Raw genomic sequence first — 16,455 nt, forward strand, 5'->3', positions numbered from 1 at the left:
TAATTCTGCCTCCTTCCCTTCACTGCCATACAAACTGCAGCTGTGGGAACCTCCCCCAGCTCCTGCTCTCTTGCTTTGCCTGTGCCTGAGAAGTGATGCAAAAGCCAGATACAAACAGCTGGGGGATTGACAGGACTGCTGTGAGCCTGAGAGTGACCAAACACCTCAGCAGGATCTGAGCGCTCGTGCAGCCTCGCGAGTTTGTGACACGGTGCAAAATCCTGAGCAGCATCCCAAGGCATGTGTGTGCTCTCACAGCAGGCAGGGATCAAATTCCCTTCTGCAGTGGTGTTGCTGCCTCCAGCAGGACAAGAACATTCTGTTTATTTTATTGGAAATGTTGTTAAAATGACAAATTCATCCACGATTCTTTAAGTTGAAGTGTGTAGCTGTTTATATTAAACATTTTTGGGGTTATATTGCCAGATAGTTGTTTCTAAAGTGCTTAAAGCAGAATCCCTCTGTGGATGACACACAGTAGTAAAACCAGAAACTTGAGAGGAACTTAATTCGAGAAAAGGCTTTGTTAGATCTGGGCACGTTCCTATTTTGCACCTCCACATGTGGGATGTTGGACTGCTCATCTTTGGGCTTTGCATTGCTGGTTCTTAGCCTGGCTGCTGCTGCATGCTCTGGTTTGGGTCTGGCTTCCACCTGGGGGTGCTCCCTTGTTGCTGAGACACTGCTTCCCTCAGCTGACCTGAGCCCTGGCTTGTTCCTGTGGTGGTGGAATTGCACAGCTCTCTGGTTCACAAACTGCATGGGACTGGGTGCACCCTTTCTCTAAACAGCCAGAATTGCAGAGGTGGAATGACTGTTATAACCAGGATAAGTAGGATTTGAAACAATTGAAATTTAAACCTAAAATGATGATGATGAAGCTCCAGCAAATAGAATTCACACAACAGGTTGCCAGCCTTTTATTTTTGTGGCACCCTGAAGTCTGGAGTGCTGCCAAGGTACCAGACTGCCTTACCCAGGTGCTAGCAGTAGCATCTCTTAAACTTTAGCATGGCCCCTGAATTCTGACTCTTGGAAAGTCCCTCTTTCCCACAGCTGAAGTGCATTGTTCTGGACATCCCCAAATCTGTGACTGGGCCAATCAATGAGCTGGTGAGGGGATGCTAAACACCCAGGGAATGGTGAAACATTGCTCAGGCTGGTTCAGACGGGGCTCTCTGCTTCCCCACTGCTTTTTTTTTGTCTTGTTTTTGCATTTCAACTTGAATGCTGGAGCGAGGCTGCCCCAGCCCTGACCCGGTGCCGCTTGTGCCCCGCAGAACAACGACAACGAGACAGCGCTGCACTGCGCGGCCCAGCACGGCCACACCGAGGTGGTGAAGGTGCTGCTGGAGGAGCTCACCGACCCCACCATGCGCAACAACAAGTTCGAGACACCCCTGGACCTGGCTGCTCTCTATGGGAGGCTGGAAGTGGTCAAGATGCTCTTGAACGCCCACCCCAACCTGCTCAGCTGCAACACTAAGAAACACACTCCGCTGCACCTGGCAGCCAGGAATGGTCACAAAGCAGTGGTCCACGTCCTCCTGGATGCGGGCATGGACAGCAACTACCAGGTATCTGCTGTGTCTGAGTGGGGCTGGGCTGGTGGCTGGGGATTGGAGAGCTCCACCAGCCCTCCAGGCAGAAGCTGAGGAGAGCTTTGTGTTCTGCTGGGCTGTCTGTGCAGCTGGGGGTGCTGGGGGAGGCTGCCCGGAGGGGCTCGGGTGCTGTGCATGCCTCACGCCTGCGCAGGGGCCGGGCCGAGCCCCAGACACAGAGGGAGGGACACGAACACCCCGTGGCTGAAGCTGTTCTGCCCTGCAGTGCTGTGAGCTCTTGATAGGCAAACACGTCTCTTCCTATCAAGCCACTTGTGAATGTGCTGTTTTCACAGCAATGGCTTGTATGTGGGTCTTGTTTTTCCTTGTCAGGACATGACCTCTTGCCAAGCTGTAGAAGGCCCTTTGCTGGTGTCTCTGATGGAACTGTCCCTGGTTTTCCATCCCACATCCTCAGCATTGTAGTAACTTTGACAATCCCTCCTGAGCTGTAGGTAGTGCTGCCCACACCTCGTGTACAACGCCGTGTATTTATTGCTTCTGTAACCCTCTCAGCCATGCCTCCCTCACCATTCCCTGCTGTCTGGCTTCATGCTATGTTTCCATTTAATTTGCAGACTGAGAAAGGCAGTGCTTTGCACGAAGCTGCTTTGTTTGGCAAGACAGATGTGGTACAAATATTGCTGGCTGCAGGTGAGAGAATGTTCCCCCTTTGAAGCACTAATGTGGTGATCCCTTCACCCAGAGCTTGAGGAAATCCCTTTCTAGTGCAGCAGGTTTCTCCATCCAGCTGTCAGAGCTCCTCGGAGCAGGATATAGGAGAGGTTGGCTCTTGGAGTTTGCCTTTAGATTTGTATCTAGAGTACCTTTTAGCTCTCCCCAGTGATGATCACAAATGTGACTTGATGAAGTTCACCACCCTGCACATAGTTAGACATTATTCTTGCTTTTGCCCTCTGTACCCCTGTGACCACAGGTATTGATGTGAACATAAAGGATAACAGAGGCCTGACTGCTCTGGACATTGTCAGGGAGCTTCCTTCCCAGAAAAGCCAGCACATAGCAGCTCTCATTGAAGGTGGGTAATGCAGCTCTGCCTCTGGGGTGGAGGGGAAGGTTTGGGGTGCTGATTGTGCTGGGGCAGGCACAGGATGTGCTTTTCTAGACCTGGAAAGTGCTGAAAGCAAAGCAGCTTCAGGCTGTGTTGGAAGAACCGGTGCAGAAATGCTGGGGTGAGCTTCTCCAGACCAAATGTTTGGAGGAGGACCTGGGGGGATTTAGGAAGATTAGCCCTTTGCTGAGGGAGTGTGGCGTGACTTTTACAGTTTAAATGGGCTTAATTGAGCTTTGTTTAGCTCACTTTAGGAGTTAATTAAAATTAAGGATAGCCTAATTCTGCTTGCAGAATGCAAAGTAACGGCTTTAGAAATGGTTCTGGTGTAACTCCCCTTTACGTGTCTGTGTAGGCAAATCATTGTCCACAGATCTCACATCCTGCTCCTCGCCTCCTTGTGAGGCTTGGGCATGGAATTTGCAGATGAGATTTACAGAAAAGGCCTTGATTACTTGTGTTTTATAAAGGAGCTTGGTCCATTGTGTCTGTCCAAATTCGGGAATGAAATGTGACATCTTGGCTAAATTCATACCTTGTAATTACGCTGTCTGCATTTCCTCTCAGCTGTGGGGAGGATCAGAAGCATTTGGAGCTGGGGTGTGTTACTCATGCTGAGCATTTGGGAGCTTTGCAGGTTCAAAGCACTTCTCAGACTTTTAACTAAGCTGTGCCTGTGAAGCTGGAATGTTTGAGCTTTATTCTGAAACTGAAGACAGAGATGGGCTTTAAACCTGAAGGTGTTGCAGATAAAGGCTGTTAGTTTTCCCAGAGAGGTAGCTGCTGTTGGATGTTACATCACCTGAATGTTTCTAGCTTTGCCTGTGGTTGGGGGCTGCAGCTGGAATTGGTTTCTCTTGTTATTACTCTGTTCAGTGATGGAGTTTGTGTCTACAACACAAATTTTCTGCGTGGCTCTGTGTCCGTGCAGCAGCTTTGCAGCTTTCTGATTAAAGACTCTGAAAGTTCAAAGGACGATCCCTACCCTTGTGCCTGTGATTAAAGAGTCTGCATGCTTCTATTTTGGGATCTAAGCTGCAAGTTTTAATAATGTTATTTTTTTTTGGACACTTAATAAGCTGACAGTTGGCCTTCCACCCACCCATGAGGGAGGAAGTGCCATGCACTGAAGGGGACAGAAAGCCAGATTGACGTGAGCTGACCCTGTCCCCCAACCCCCTTGCAGATTACACCGTTGGGAAGAAAAGTGCCAAAGCTGTGGAGAAATCTGCTCCAGCCCCGCTCGCTCCAGCCACCGATCCCTCGGGCCGGACGTCTCAGGGTGGGCATCCCCAGCACTCCTCTCCCTGCCAGCACCGAGGTCAGGAGACCCACTGACAATCCCATCTCTCTCCCCACCACAGGTGATGTGGACAAAGCTGTCACAGAGCTGATCATCGATTTTGATGTGAACCCTGAGGAGGAGAGCCCGTATGAAGCTCTGTACAACGCCACGTCCTGCCACTCCCTGGACAGCCTGGCCAGTGGGAGATCGTCCGACCGGGAATCCGTGAGCAAGGAGGCTGAGCCCAGTGGCCTCAAAGCAGCTGGAGTCAGGCCTGTATGTAGCTCACCCCTGCTTGCCCTAGAGCCACAGGGGGCTGACCTGCAGGGTCAGGTTTGGCAGCAGGCTGCCCAAGCTTGAAGAAATCTTTAAATCCTTCCCTGATGTTGATGAGAGCAGGCAGCTGCCTCTTTTTCTCTAAAAGCAACCGCTTCTTAATTTCACCTTGGGTTGTATCCTTCTGTTTTCTGGCAGTGCACTGGTGCCAGTGAATCTTCGTCTGTCAGGACATTACTTTTTGCAGAAGGGCTGGCTTCTTGCCCTGAAAATAGTTCTGGAAACTTGTATGGAGCATCTCTCATGTCTCACTGCTTTACCAAAGCTAAGGTTCTCAGGAAATTATCTGTAATAACTTGTGGGAGACTAGTTGGCAGTGGAAGGGGTTTTTTTTTTGTGTATTACTTGCAGAGCTCTGTAGAGGGTACTCCAGGCTTTACAAGGCAGTGCAGAGCTCCTGGAGCTGTCCCCAGAGAAGTCTTCCTCACCTTCTGTCAGCTGCATCTGCTGCCCTGGTAGCACTCAGCAGGAAGGCTGCTGTGGGGCAGATGGGACACGGGCCCTGCAGTGCTGGGTCAGCTTCAGGCTCTGTGTTCTGCTTGGTTTTCCAAAGCCTGCTCTGTTGAGGCATTTTTGGACAAAAGGCAGAGCAGCAGTGAACAATTAAACTGCTGGGGGCACAGTAACCATGGTTCCCCTCTGTGCAGAGAGGTGCAGCCTTTGGCTTGTGCTGAGAGCAAGAGGAATAGAAATGAGACAAAAGCTGTGGATGATGGACATTTTGGTCAGATCTCTCAGGTGTCCAGTACCAGGCAGTGGTGTTACTGATCATATCTTGTCATTGTCCTGTGCTGATGGTGTCTGGTGCGAAATGAGCTCAGTTCTGTCACAAGTAAGGAAAGACAAGAGCTGAACTGCAGTGAAAAGAGAGCAGGAGGAGTGACATGCTGCAGTAGCTCGCTGGAGTTGGAGCAGTGCAGCTCTGCTGCTCCCTTTGCCATTAGATGGAGCTGTGGCCAGGCAGGAGGTGGCCCTGGGATGTGCTCAGTCTCGGGACCAGGCAGCAGCTGCTGCTGCCCAGTTACAATCCCAGGATATCAGAGGACAGCAGTGCAGCATGGCTTCTTGATCCCTAGAGTTTTCCACTATAAAAGGCGCCTCTGGCATCAGTTTCACTAAGCCACAAGCCCTTTATTCTGATCAACTCATTGCTCACTCCCCTGTGTAATGCTGTGGAGATGCTGGTTTGGGTCTGAGTGAGACCAGTGTGAACAGATTGGTGTCCTGAGGAGGAGGAAAGGCAGCAGCCATTGCCCAGCTCTGTGCTGTTAGGGCTGAACTTCTCCTCCACCCAGATTAATTTGAGGACCCTAAGAGGTCCTTGCTGCATCCACAGCAGTGGGGACATAGAGCTGGCAGGGGCGGAAGGGATGAGCTGACAGTGTCTGTCTCACCTGCAGAGAGAACGTCCTCCCCCTCCAGCCAAGCCCCCACCTGATGAAGAGGAGGAGCAGAATGTGGAGAAGAAGACAGGCCACAGTGCTCCCTGTGAGGTACATGGGGCTGGCTCTGGGGTGTTTTGTGGGAGAGTGGTTTAAACATCAGTTTTAATAGCTTGGGAGGATCCAAGGGTGCTGTTACCTCCTGTGCTCATTGGGCTGTGAATGTGAAGAATTCCTTCACTCAGCATTGCTGCTGTCCCTTACCATGGGAACTTCCTTTGTCCGGTTCTTCCAGGGCACCTCAGAGTTGACCTTCAGCCTTACTTTCCTATTCTTGGCTGAGAATTCCCTTAGGAAGAGATTTTTCTGACCCACGTTGTGATGTGGACCATTGCTCACTAGTAATGATCCCACCACAGGCATCTTCAGTTGGACTGAAACACAGAGGGGGCTGTGAGTTCCTGCTTCCTCTGAGCTCCCAGCTGTGGAGGAGCTGCCTGGGCTTGTGGGTCCCACTGACACGAGCAGGGGCTTGAACTCAGCTGAGGATCTGGCCCAGCATGTGTTAAAGCTGCCTTCTGCAGGGGTCAGTGCGTGTGAGCTGCTTTCTGATGCAACTCAAGCTCTCCCATTTCGTATTGTTGCTGCTGGGATTTCCTGTTGCTTGTCTTACTCACCTGCCTGTGAACCTCAGATGTAAGGACTCTCTGGGAGACATGGCTGTGGGAAACCACAAATGTGCCTTGGCATCTTCTGCTGACACCCAGGAAAACCTTCAAAGCAAATCCAAATCCTCTGGATTTCTGTGCTCTCCTAAAGGCACTGGGCTGTGTGTGAAGCTCATGGAGCGTGTGCCACCTCTGCTGTCAGAGCAGGCTCTGATTCTGCAAGTGCTTTCTTTGAATGTGCTACTCTGCTGGAGTTCTGCAAGGCATAAATCAGATCTGATTTCTGGAGAGTGTGAAATCCTCACGAGACAGGGGTGAACATGGCCTGCTGTGATAGAACTGACTGCAGAGAGGGAGTAAACTCTGAGCTGTGTGTGAGCAGGGAACTGGGATGTGACAGTGTGGGCTGATCCCTGCCCTGCTGTTCAAATGCAGGGGGTGGTGACGAGTCCTGTGCCTGGCTCTGGCAGAGGAGAGCTGGGCAGCAGGTCATGGCATAATTGGGAAGCAGAACTTGTTTATGACAATAAACACGAGGGAGGGAAACGTGCCCTGACCGTTCCTGCTGAGCTTTCTTGCCCTGTTTAATTACCAAACACCTGCTGTGTTGTCCTGCCTTTAATGGCTTTGGAAGCACAATCCATTAAAGGGAATCTTGCTGGCAAATGGCAGAGTGACTCACTGGGGAGACCTTGATTTTTGACCAACTTCAGTGACAAAAGTTACAGGCAGTATGTGACTGCCTGGAAATGACCTTTTGGACATACTGATGAGATGTTTGGGGTGATCCTTTTACTTTGCTTGTTCCTCCTGGCCTGCTCTGCTTTTCTGACTTGCCCATCTTTTATCACCTCAGAGCGTGCTCTCCCTGGGCGGGGCAGGTGTGCACATGCTCTGGGAATGCTGTAAACAGCATCCCAATCTGCCACCCTCCAGCCCTGCTCTCCCATTGCAGCCAGGACACTTAGTCATTGAGTATTCTGGGGTTGGGCCAAACTCTAGTTTTCCAGAGTAGTCTTTTTATTCCTTGCCAAGCTGGGGCTATCAGTCAAAACAGATGAGCGTAAACAAGAAACTTCACTTTCATCACGGAAAAGCGTTGGTACAAACAGGCAAAGGAGCTGATTGTTTGGAGGTGCTAGAGTGGTGCCTTTCACTATGTGCAGAAACCTTCTGGGTTTGGAGCTGAGTAAGAGACTGCACTGTCAAATTAAACTTCAGTTCCAGTTGTTTACTGCTTGTCTCCAGAAGGGAAGTGCAGATCAAGGACAAGGCGCCACGTTGGCTCCCAGTTTGGTCTGCAGCTCTGAGGAGGGAGAAGAGAGGAAGAGATGAGTTACCCTTGAAAAAGTCTTTCAAAGTCCTCTGCTGTGGATTAAGTAGACCTTAATCCTTATTCACAGCATCTTGTTTTTGGGCTTTGCTAGCAATGAACATTTATACATGCAAACAACATGGCTGAAGAACTGAAAGCTGAATTGGAAGAAAGCTTTACTTGGTGGTGTTGATCCTGGTCACAAAGCCCACAGAGCAAGCAGTGTTCTCCAGCAATGGTCTTTGTTTTGAGTGAATTTGAACCTGGAACACTATTTAGAGCTTGGAAGGATGAGAGATGGAGAAAATCAAGTGTCACCAGGCCTGTGAAAGTTCACAGAGTAGAAACTGGGAACTGTGTGCTGCTGGAGAGCTTCTGCCTTTGGTGCATTTAAAGAGGACAGCATAGCAATCATCATCCACAGGAGTGTCAGGAGAGCACCAGAGCCTGGCTGAAGCTCCAGGCTGCTGCTGTGCTAACAGGCTGCTGCTGGGCAGGATTTTTCCAAGATCACTGGCAAGAACCTCTTACCTGCTGTTCTGGTCTGATGATTTTGTGCCACCATCTGGTCAGAATTTTTCTCTAATTTGTTCATTATGAGCTCCTTCACCTGGAAATTAGCAGGTCTGCCTGGCAGCTCCTGCTCAGAACAGGTAGAATAAATAAATATTTCCCATGCTGGACCTGGCCCATTTCCTCCCTTTGGTAAAGTCACTTTAAAAACCAGCTGGGTTTGTGCAGAGCAGCACATGGATGTCAGAATCCTGTCGGTGCTGCTGTGCTGACTCTTGGGTGCCTCTCCAAGACTCCTTTGAGCTTCCAGAGCTCCTGGCTGGGTTGCAGTGAGGTAGGCAGCAGTTTGCCCTTGGGGCAGCTCTGGTACTTTCACTTTGGGGAGAAGCAGGAGGTGCTCTGTGCTCTGCTGGTGAGGCAGTGGCAGGTCCAGGGGTCTGAGCAGTAGGAGCCCTCCTTGGGGACATGTTTTGTTCAGACCTGTTGTTCCCTGTCCTGGCAGCAGGTAGGGTTTGCTTTCTGGCTTGGGTTTGTCCCACTATAGTTGGGAGTAATCACACATGGGGTCACAGAGTGGTTTGGGCTGGAAGGGACCTTAAAGATCATCCAGTCCCAAGCCCTTGTCATGCTCTGGGGCTCCTTCCACTAGACCAGGTTGCTCCAAGCCCCATCCAACCTGGCCTTGAGCACTCCCAGGGCATTCACAGTTTTCTCTCACTCCATGCCCCTTCCCAGCTCTCTTGGAGCCTCTTAGAGTGCATTCCTGGGTCATGTTGAGCTCCTGGGACAGGGTTGCATCAACCTGGCCAGGAGATGGCCAGGAGATGGTGCTGAAGGGCAGCTGGCTGTGCCGGCAGGGTGCCCTGGTGGCCACTTCAGCCCCTTCAGCACTGGGATGGCACACGAGGGTATCCAGTGCCTGTCATCCTTGGCATTGATGCAGACCAGCGTGTGAGTATCCAGACTGGTTTGGATCCTGCACCAAAACCTCATCCCTGCACATGGCTGGTGGCTTTCCAGAACAGCTCGAGGAGAGTCTGCCAGGGTTACAAACCAGCTCTAAGTAGAGGCTTTGGGGGATTTAAATGAGCACAAGCACTGCTGCACATCCTAAAGTTAACTGAGTTCATAGAGTGCTGCCTGAGGACTCTTTAGTTCTGAATATGCCATACATCCTGAGGTCAGAAATGCAGATCTGAGATGCCTGAGAAGGTGGCAGGGATTTGGGCTTTTGTTCTTTTCAGCCCTGTCCTAATAGGGCCGGCAGCTAAAAAGTGAATGACGATGCAAATTCCAATAGCAACAGCAAGCCTGAGATGGGATGAACAGGAATAACGGTCTCAGCTCTTTTCCCCCTCCAGGCTGTCTGCAGCCCTTGCACAGTTGGTCAGTGCTGGAAAGCTGTCAGCAGCCTGAAATACTACAAATTAAAGGGGTTTGGGTGGGGTTTTCTTGAGGGGTTTCAAAAAACCCGAAGGGGAGTATTACGTTTTGGCTCACACTCTGCAGCGAAGGTGTTGCCTCTGCCAATTCTTTACTTAACCCATGGCAGAGAGGCTGTGGGGTTTATGCTGGGACAAAGCATTGCTTTGCAGAGCACCACATTGTGCTGTTCTTCATTAGGCCTCTGCTGCCCGGGGGAAAAGCAGGGGAAGTGGAGCTGAGGAAGAGGAACACCCCTACGAGCTGTTGCTTACAGCAGAAACTAAAAAGCCGGTTGCAGTGGACAGGAAAACAAAAGGTGAGTGACCATCCAAAAAGCAGAGCTGTTTGCTTGCATGTGCTTCAGGAAAACACAGGGGCAGAGGGCAAGTGGAACAATGAAAGTCTCTGCTGGGTGGGGGCTGCAGGGTGATTGTTGTGTTTCCTGGTAATCTCTCTGTAAAAGAGAGCTCTGAGCATTCCTGTACGGAGTGTACGTGGAGGAAGGGCAGCTCCACTCTGGGACAGTTCAGAGATTGCAAGGATCTGCTCTGTGACCTCAGAAATGCCCAAATCTCATGCCTGGCCAAGCAAAGGCAGAGGGTGAGAGGCTGGAGGCTGTGCCTCTGCCAGGGAAGATGAGCAACACGAGCGTTCCAGTGAGCCGTGCTCTCCATCCAGCTGGCGCTGCAGGTTTCTGCTATCCTGCTGTAAAATCAACATCCTGCTCTGTGTTAGAGCTAATTTGAGATGGAAACTAACAGAGGGGGAAAACAAAAATGTGTAGAGCAAGAACTAGAACTGAGACCATGGGGTATACAGGTTGATACTGAGGCAGTTTCTCCTCCCCTGGAAGGACCTTGGAGCTTTACAAAGCATCTGGGAACACCTTGTCTCTTGTGTTAGGCTGTTGTTAGCTTTTTGGCTTGCCTTCAACAATAACAACAAAAGATTTGTTTAGAGGGAAAAGATTTCCGCTTTATTCAGAAGTCCTGAGCAGGAATTTGGGTGGATTTAGTTTGGATTCTCACACTGGAACCCCTCTCCCTCTGAGGATGGACAGGGCTAACAAGGACTTGAGGTGATGCTTCATTGACTCCTTTGTCAGACCTGAGCTTTTCTCCCCTCCTATCATTGCTCGGGTCTTGCTGCTCTCCTGGCTGCTCCAGGGTGGCACAAGAGGTCATTGTGTTCCCACCAGCACTCGCCAATGCCCCTCACTGCCAGAGGCAAATTTTGGGAGCTTTTCAGGTTGGTGCTTTGCAGTCTGGACCAGGAGCAGTCTTTGGGTAACAGCCTGAGCCAGGGCTTTCAGGCTTTCATCAGTGGGCAGCTATTGCTGGTTATTCAGGCACAAGCTGAATTCCAACTGCTCTGCTCCTTCCCCTGGCTGCTGTGTCCAGGCTTGATTGGTAAGTGTAGAGGTGTGTCCTAATTATGTGTCAGTTTAAAATAAAACCTCAGAGTAACACAGCTGCCTGTTCTTGATGCAGATCTCTTCCCCTGAACACCTGAAGACAAGAGAGGTTGCAGAAAGATCTTTATGGATCCCTTTATAAATCCAGAGCAGAGTTCCATCTTTTAATGTACAGTTGGAAAGATCAAGGCTGTTACTTCACGGTTTGCATTCTGTGGAAAGTGTTGGTAACAAGCCTGGAGCCCTTCCCACTGTTACAGTGGGAGAAATCCAAGGATGCAGTTGAGTTTTTCCTCATCTTCCCTAACTTTCCCATTCTTTAAATGCAGTCAGCAATGTGGCTGATGATGGGGGGAGAAGATAAATTTAAGGAGTGGCAGAATTAAGCAAGAGTCAAGGGAGAGACTGAAGCCTTGCTTGGGGTGTGGGAGAATTTTCCCACCTCTGGGTTAGAAGGATCCTGGAGCATCAAAGGCAGCAGCTCAATCCCAAGACATGGAACAGGCTGAAGCATGAACTGTTTCTTGGCTCTCAAACTGAGGGTCTGGCCTTCTGGATGAGTTCTGGAGCAGCCTTTGGTCAGGAGAGGAGGGCTTGGGTTCTTGTGGCTGTTGAAAGGGCGTTTCAGGGCAGCGGAAAGCTGAATTTCAGGCACGAGGGTTTAATGGTGCCTTTCATGTGTGATAGCTGCCTTTGTTCGTCTGGCTGCCAGTTGTCCTGTGTCCAGCCAGCAGATGAATGTGGCATTATCCTCTGGCTTTGGTGGCCTTTGTGTGTGTTAGAGCAGCTCGCTGTCACATGCTGGAGCACTGGGAGAAGCTGGCCTCATGCTTTGGGCAGAGTATCAGAAGTGGTTTAAGCCAAATGCTCTCCTATCCACTTTGGTGTGCAGTCACATGTGTGAAGTCAGGGCACTCAGACCCTGTAACAGGGTGTGAAAATAAGGCAAAAGAGGAATGTGGAGTGACCAGGAGGAGGTTTCTCAGCTCCTGCTGCCTCCAGAGAGACCTAATGGAGGGTGAAAAGACTTGAGTTTTGGGCTGTTTGGTTTCAGGAGTCACACCCAGGTGTTGTCAGCAGTGACCAGTTACAGGTAGGACTGGCTTGGTGCCTTCTGGTAGCTCTTACAACCTGGTACTTGTTGAGGTTGCTCTGTGCTGCTTTCATAGGAGGTCCAGCTTGAAGTCCCCACTTGGCCCTTCCTCCTGTTAGAGATTTCCTCTGGGGTTATACTGGTTCAAGCAGCACAGTATGACTCTGCTGCTAACCAGAGAGCTGGGATGAGCCAGTAATAAAGTCAGAGAGACTGAAAGAAACTGTTTTCTGAAAGCCAGAATGTGTCTGGTGAAACAGCAGGGTGGACATCACTGTGAGGGGTCTGTGGGGACACTTGGTTATTGCAGGCAAAGGTTTGGGGACAGCTCTTGGTTTGCTGAAGATGAAGGACAGTACAAACCCACAGTCTACGTGTCCTCACATAGTGTTGAGGACAGACCCCTGTCCCATATCCCGGGCCCAAGCCTGTGTTTCTGCTGTCATGGTGTTGTTCAGAGTCACATTAATGATCTCTCTAAGCAGAGCAGTGTCTCATTGCCCTTTCTGAAGAGGGGAGTACAAAAGAGCACAAATTGAGGTGGATAAACTCTGCCTGGAATGACTGAGCTTGTGCCATCCTCACCTGGGCTCCACACCAGGTAGCTGGCTGTGGAGTGGGCCTGTGTTTCAGTTCTCTTCTGGTGAAGGATATTTTTGCACCCCTCAAGGTCAGCTTTTTTCCTCTGACCTTCTGTTTTACAGGAGGGAGATTGGCCTGCTCCTCACTTGACAAATTCTGGCATGGTGTAACATGGGTAGCCTTTTCCATGTGCAAATCTGAGGCTGCTGTATGCCCTCACTAATTTTAAGATTGGGGAGCTTGAGCAGGCAGCAGCTGCAGGAACAGCTTCATTCTCCTAATCCAGGGCTATGAGACAAATCCTGCTGTTGATATACAGGGAAAGAAATCCAGTGGAGGCAGGGCAGTTTACAGCTTAGGGTGGAGTGTTTAGGGAAGTGCTTCCTATCTGGAGTCCTCAGGCTGCTGGCAGAGCTCTTACTGGAATCCTCCCTGGGCTGCAGACAGTCTGTACCCAGGAAGGGCTCCTGAGCCCAGGAAGGGTTGGGAACAGCCTCTCCTGTGGGTGAGACCTGCACCAGGCTGTGGCTGAAAAAGGCAAGATCTGTCAAATGATCTGTGCTGGGGTATAAAATCAGTGAATAGAGTGAAATCTGTGAAGGGAGTAGGGCAGAAATCCCTGTGCTAAGGACCCTTTCTGAGGGTAACTCAGGTGTAACTGGAGGAGGAGGAGGAGGATTCTTTCAGATCCCCTAAAAGGAGAGGCCTGGAGAGCCCTGTGTGTTCCTGCTGCATGCACCTCGGTGACAAAAAGACTGAAATTACTTTCTACATTAATTCTTCTGTCTGCAGCTTTCAGGGCAGGCTCTGAAATGTCTCCTTCAAGATATTTCTCACAAGTTCTGAGCAAGTGCTGTTGCCCACACTCCATCCCTTCCCTGGCAGCTGCCCTGTGTTTCAGAGTCCCTCTCCAGCTCGCTGATGAGTGGGTGGCTGAGATTCCTGTCCAACAGGAGCCCTTTTGTGAGGTGCTGGAGCTGGATTTGGAGCACTTTGTTCTGGCTGGACTCAAGTGTTAGAGCACGTGGCACAAGCTTTGGCCAGCTCCCTCTCTGCCTTCCGCAGAAATGTCAGTAAAGGTTCAGCTGGGGCATGGAAGAAATGGTTTCCAAGGAAGGGAAGAGGTTGAGAATAAAAAAGTTTTTCTTTCCCCACAGGTTTACATAACTGTCCCATCATTGCTGTCTTGCTCACCTCTCTGTGGTTTTACATTAGTACCAGTCTGTGCTGTGAATGCAGCACATCTGATCTCCTCTGAGGTTTGTCCTCTGAGCTTTGTCTCCATCATTGAAGCATTACAGCTTTATGCAAAATAACTGGGTTTAATCTGGCCTTGTAATCTGGGGTGCTGCTGCTGGTCCCTCTCAGGCAGCACTGGGACCTGCCTTCCCCTTGGCAGCTCCAGTCACAGAACTGGTGGTTTATGTGCCTGTGCAAGAGAGTCAACAACTACTTCACTGTCGTGGAATCTCTAACTCATAGGATCCAGGATGAGATAATCCCTCACATCACTTGATCCCAGTGAGGGCTGTGGCTGCTCCTGTGCCTTTGAGAGGGACTCACCATGCTCATCAGGCATGGGGTACCTGGCACCGCCACACAAAGACAAATGACTGATTCAGCCCTTTCCTGCCCGTTTCTGGTGTGAGGACAAACCACAAAGCCCAACAAGTATTGATGTTTGAAAATCCCCTGGTCAGGCTTGATGCTGAAAGGTGCTGGGAGCTGAGTTGGGCTCTCTGCTGCTCCTAACAGGCTGCTTTTAGTTAGAGTAGAACTCATTATTTTGCTCACGGAAAGGAGGGTTCCTTTGCCTTGGCTTCCCAGAGCTGCCGTCTGCAAAGCAAGTGATTTCCTCTTCACATCCAAACATCCTCTCTGCACTTCAGAGCCTCATTATTGGAGCCTTTCACTGTATTGTTCCCTTGCAGCATCAATTTTTAGTCATCAGACTGAAGAGTTTCTTCAGCACTAAATGGAAGCAGTTAAAATTCACAAGCAATTCTGGGAGGGTGAAGGAATCCTAGGAAACCAAAGTTAGACTTGTGGCTTGACAAAGTTTTGCTTTTGCAGTTGAAATGCTCGTTCAGCTGTGACAAAGGTGAGTGTGTGTGTGTGTGTGTGTCAGCACTTGGGATCAGTCAATTCTTCATGGTTTATGCAGGACCCTGGTACCTGATATTAAGGTTGCTGGGGCAGGAGTAGCTGGGAACCAGTGTCACGTTTCTGGGACAGCCGGTGCTCCACCAGCTCTGACCGCTCTGTGCTCAGTTCATTGCAAAAGAGACTTTTTGCTCAAGCTTTTTTTCTTGCATAAACTGTTTATTTCTCTCCCCTGAGCAGGGAGGAGAGGTTAAACTCGGAAGCCACTAGGGAGGGAAGCAGAGGGTTTTTTTGGGAGCGGATTTTGGAACTGGCAGGTCGATTACAGTCCAGGCGTTTTCCCACCCTGCAGCCCGTGCCAAGAGCCGGGCGCGCGGCTCTAAATAACGCTTTGGCCTTTATGGAAACGGATCAGATGTTCCAGGAGCCTCCGTCTCTGCTGCTCCCACCTCACTTGCTCTCTGCAGGATATAGTTAGCACTTCTCTTGGCCTTATATAGCAAGGCCTGATAGTTAGTGTTAACAGGAATAAAAAACACAGAGAGCTGCCAGATTGCGTAAATCGGGCCAGTGTTTGGAATTTCATAAATGCCATGACTTTGGGTACAAGTTGAGCACGCGGAACAATACGGAACTGTTCTCTCTTTATCTCTCCCTCCCTGGCCGAGGGAGGGCAGGGAGAGAGCTGGAATTTTGCTGCTGTTTCTTCCATGTTTTTAATTTCCCCCCTCCTCTCTGTTTTCATCCCCTTGAAGACCACAGGAGGAGCAGCGGTGGCCGCAGCCAGGACTCTGCTGAGAGCCAGGACATCCAGGTGCCAGAGCAGTTTTCAGGGCTGCTCCACGGCTCTTCTCCCATCTGTGAGATAAGCGAGGACCCTTTCAGGCTCGTTTCCTCCACGGAGAAGGGGGACACAGAAGCCACGAGCCACCCTGCTGCTATGCAGCTGGAGGACACCGAGGTAGCCTCACCAGGAGCAGGAGCAGCCCGGAGCAGCTCCCCGGAGCCCACGCAGCCCGTGGTGTACGCCACGGTGCAGCACGTCAGCCGGGCGGATCCCGCAGCCCGAGTCACGCCCCACGGGCAGCAGCAGCACCCCGGCGGTGCTGAGCCAGAGGGGGACAGAGCTGTGGGCAGAGCCCACCCGCCTAGCAAGCCCAAAGCCGAGCTCAAACTCAGCCGCAGCCTGTCCAAGTCGGACTCTGACCTGCTGACCTGCTCCCCGACGGAGGACGATGCCATGGGGAGCCGCAGCGAATCGCTCTCCAACTGCAGCGCCGGGAAGAAGCGGCTGGAGAAGTCCCCATCCTTCGCTTCCGAGTGGGATGAGGTAAGGCTGAGCTTGCTGAAGAGCCTCTGTGCCAGGCATGACTGTGCAGCAGGAGTTCCCCTCTGCCATGCTGCCCTCAGGGGTCCTGGGTGGGTCCCATTGCTTCTCTCTCACAAGGTATTAACAGGCACATGCTCATTGCAAGGTGTTAAATGCCAAAAGATAAAGTTCATTGAAGTGGGGGAGTAGCAGAATTACAAGCAGTTTCAAAGTTTTTTGCTCAGATTCAGGGCTTGGTTTCTTTTAGGCAAGCCAGATATGTTTTCACATCCCCAAAATGAGAAAGACTTGATAACAATGCCCTTCACCAACTTTTCTCCTGATTTCCTCCTTCAG

General features: G+C 50.8%; 1 protein-coding gene across 8 annotated transcripts in view; it reads left to right on the forward strand.

The window, feature by feature from the left end:
• Positions 1-16,455, forward strand: part of ANKS1A (ankyrin repeat and sterile alpha motif domain containing 1A) — a 76,474-nt gene that overhangs the window by 23,007 nt on the left and 37,012 nt on the right. For 7 of the 8 annotated variants that reach the window (XM_033079993.1, XM_033079994.1, XM_033079995.1 and 4 more), the window contains 8 exons: positions 1,281-1,577; positions 2,180-2,255; positions 2,539-2,640; positions 3,860-3,955; positions 4,038-4,234; positions 5,695-5,787; positions 9,796-9,913; positions 15,545-16,119. In XM_033079993.1, coding sequence (XP_032935884.1) covers positions 1,281-1,577; positions 2,180-2,255; positions 2,539-2,640; positions 3,860-3,955; positions 4,038-4,234; positions 5,695-5,787; positions 9,796-9,913; positions 15,545-16,119 — 1,554 coding nt within the window. Of the gene's footprint in view, positions 1-1,280; positions 1,578-2,179; positions 2,256-2,538; positions 2,641-3,859; positions 3,956-4,037; positions 4,235-5,694; positions 5,788-9,795; positions 9,914-14,711; positions 14,788-15,544; positions 16,120-16,455 lie in introns of those variants that run through there. The other variant, XM_033080001.1, reaches the window with a different exon arrangement.

The sequence above is a fragment of the Catharus ustulatus genome, chromosome 25 (assembly GCF_009819885.2).
Source record: "Catharus ustulatus isolate bCatUst1 chromosome 25, bCatUst1.pri.v2, whole genome shotgun sequence".
NCBI lineage: Eukaryota > Metazoa > Chordata > Aves > Passeriformes > Turdidae > Catharus > Catharus ustulatus.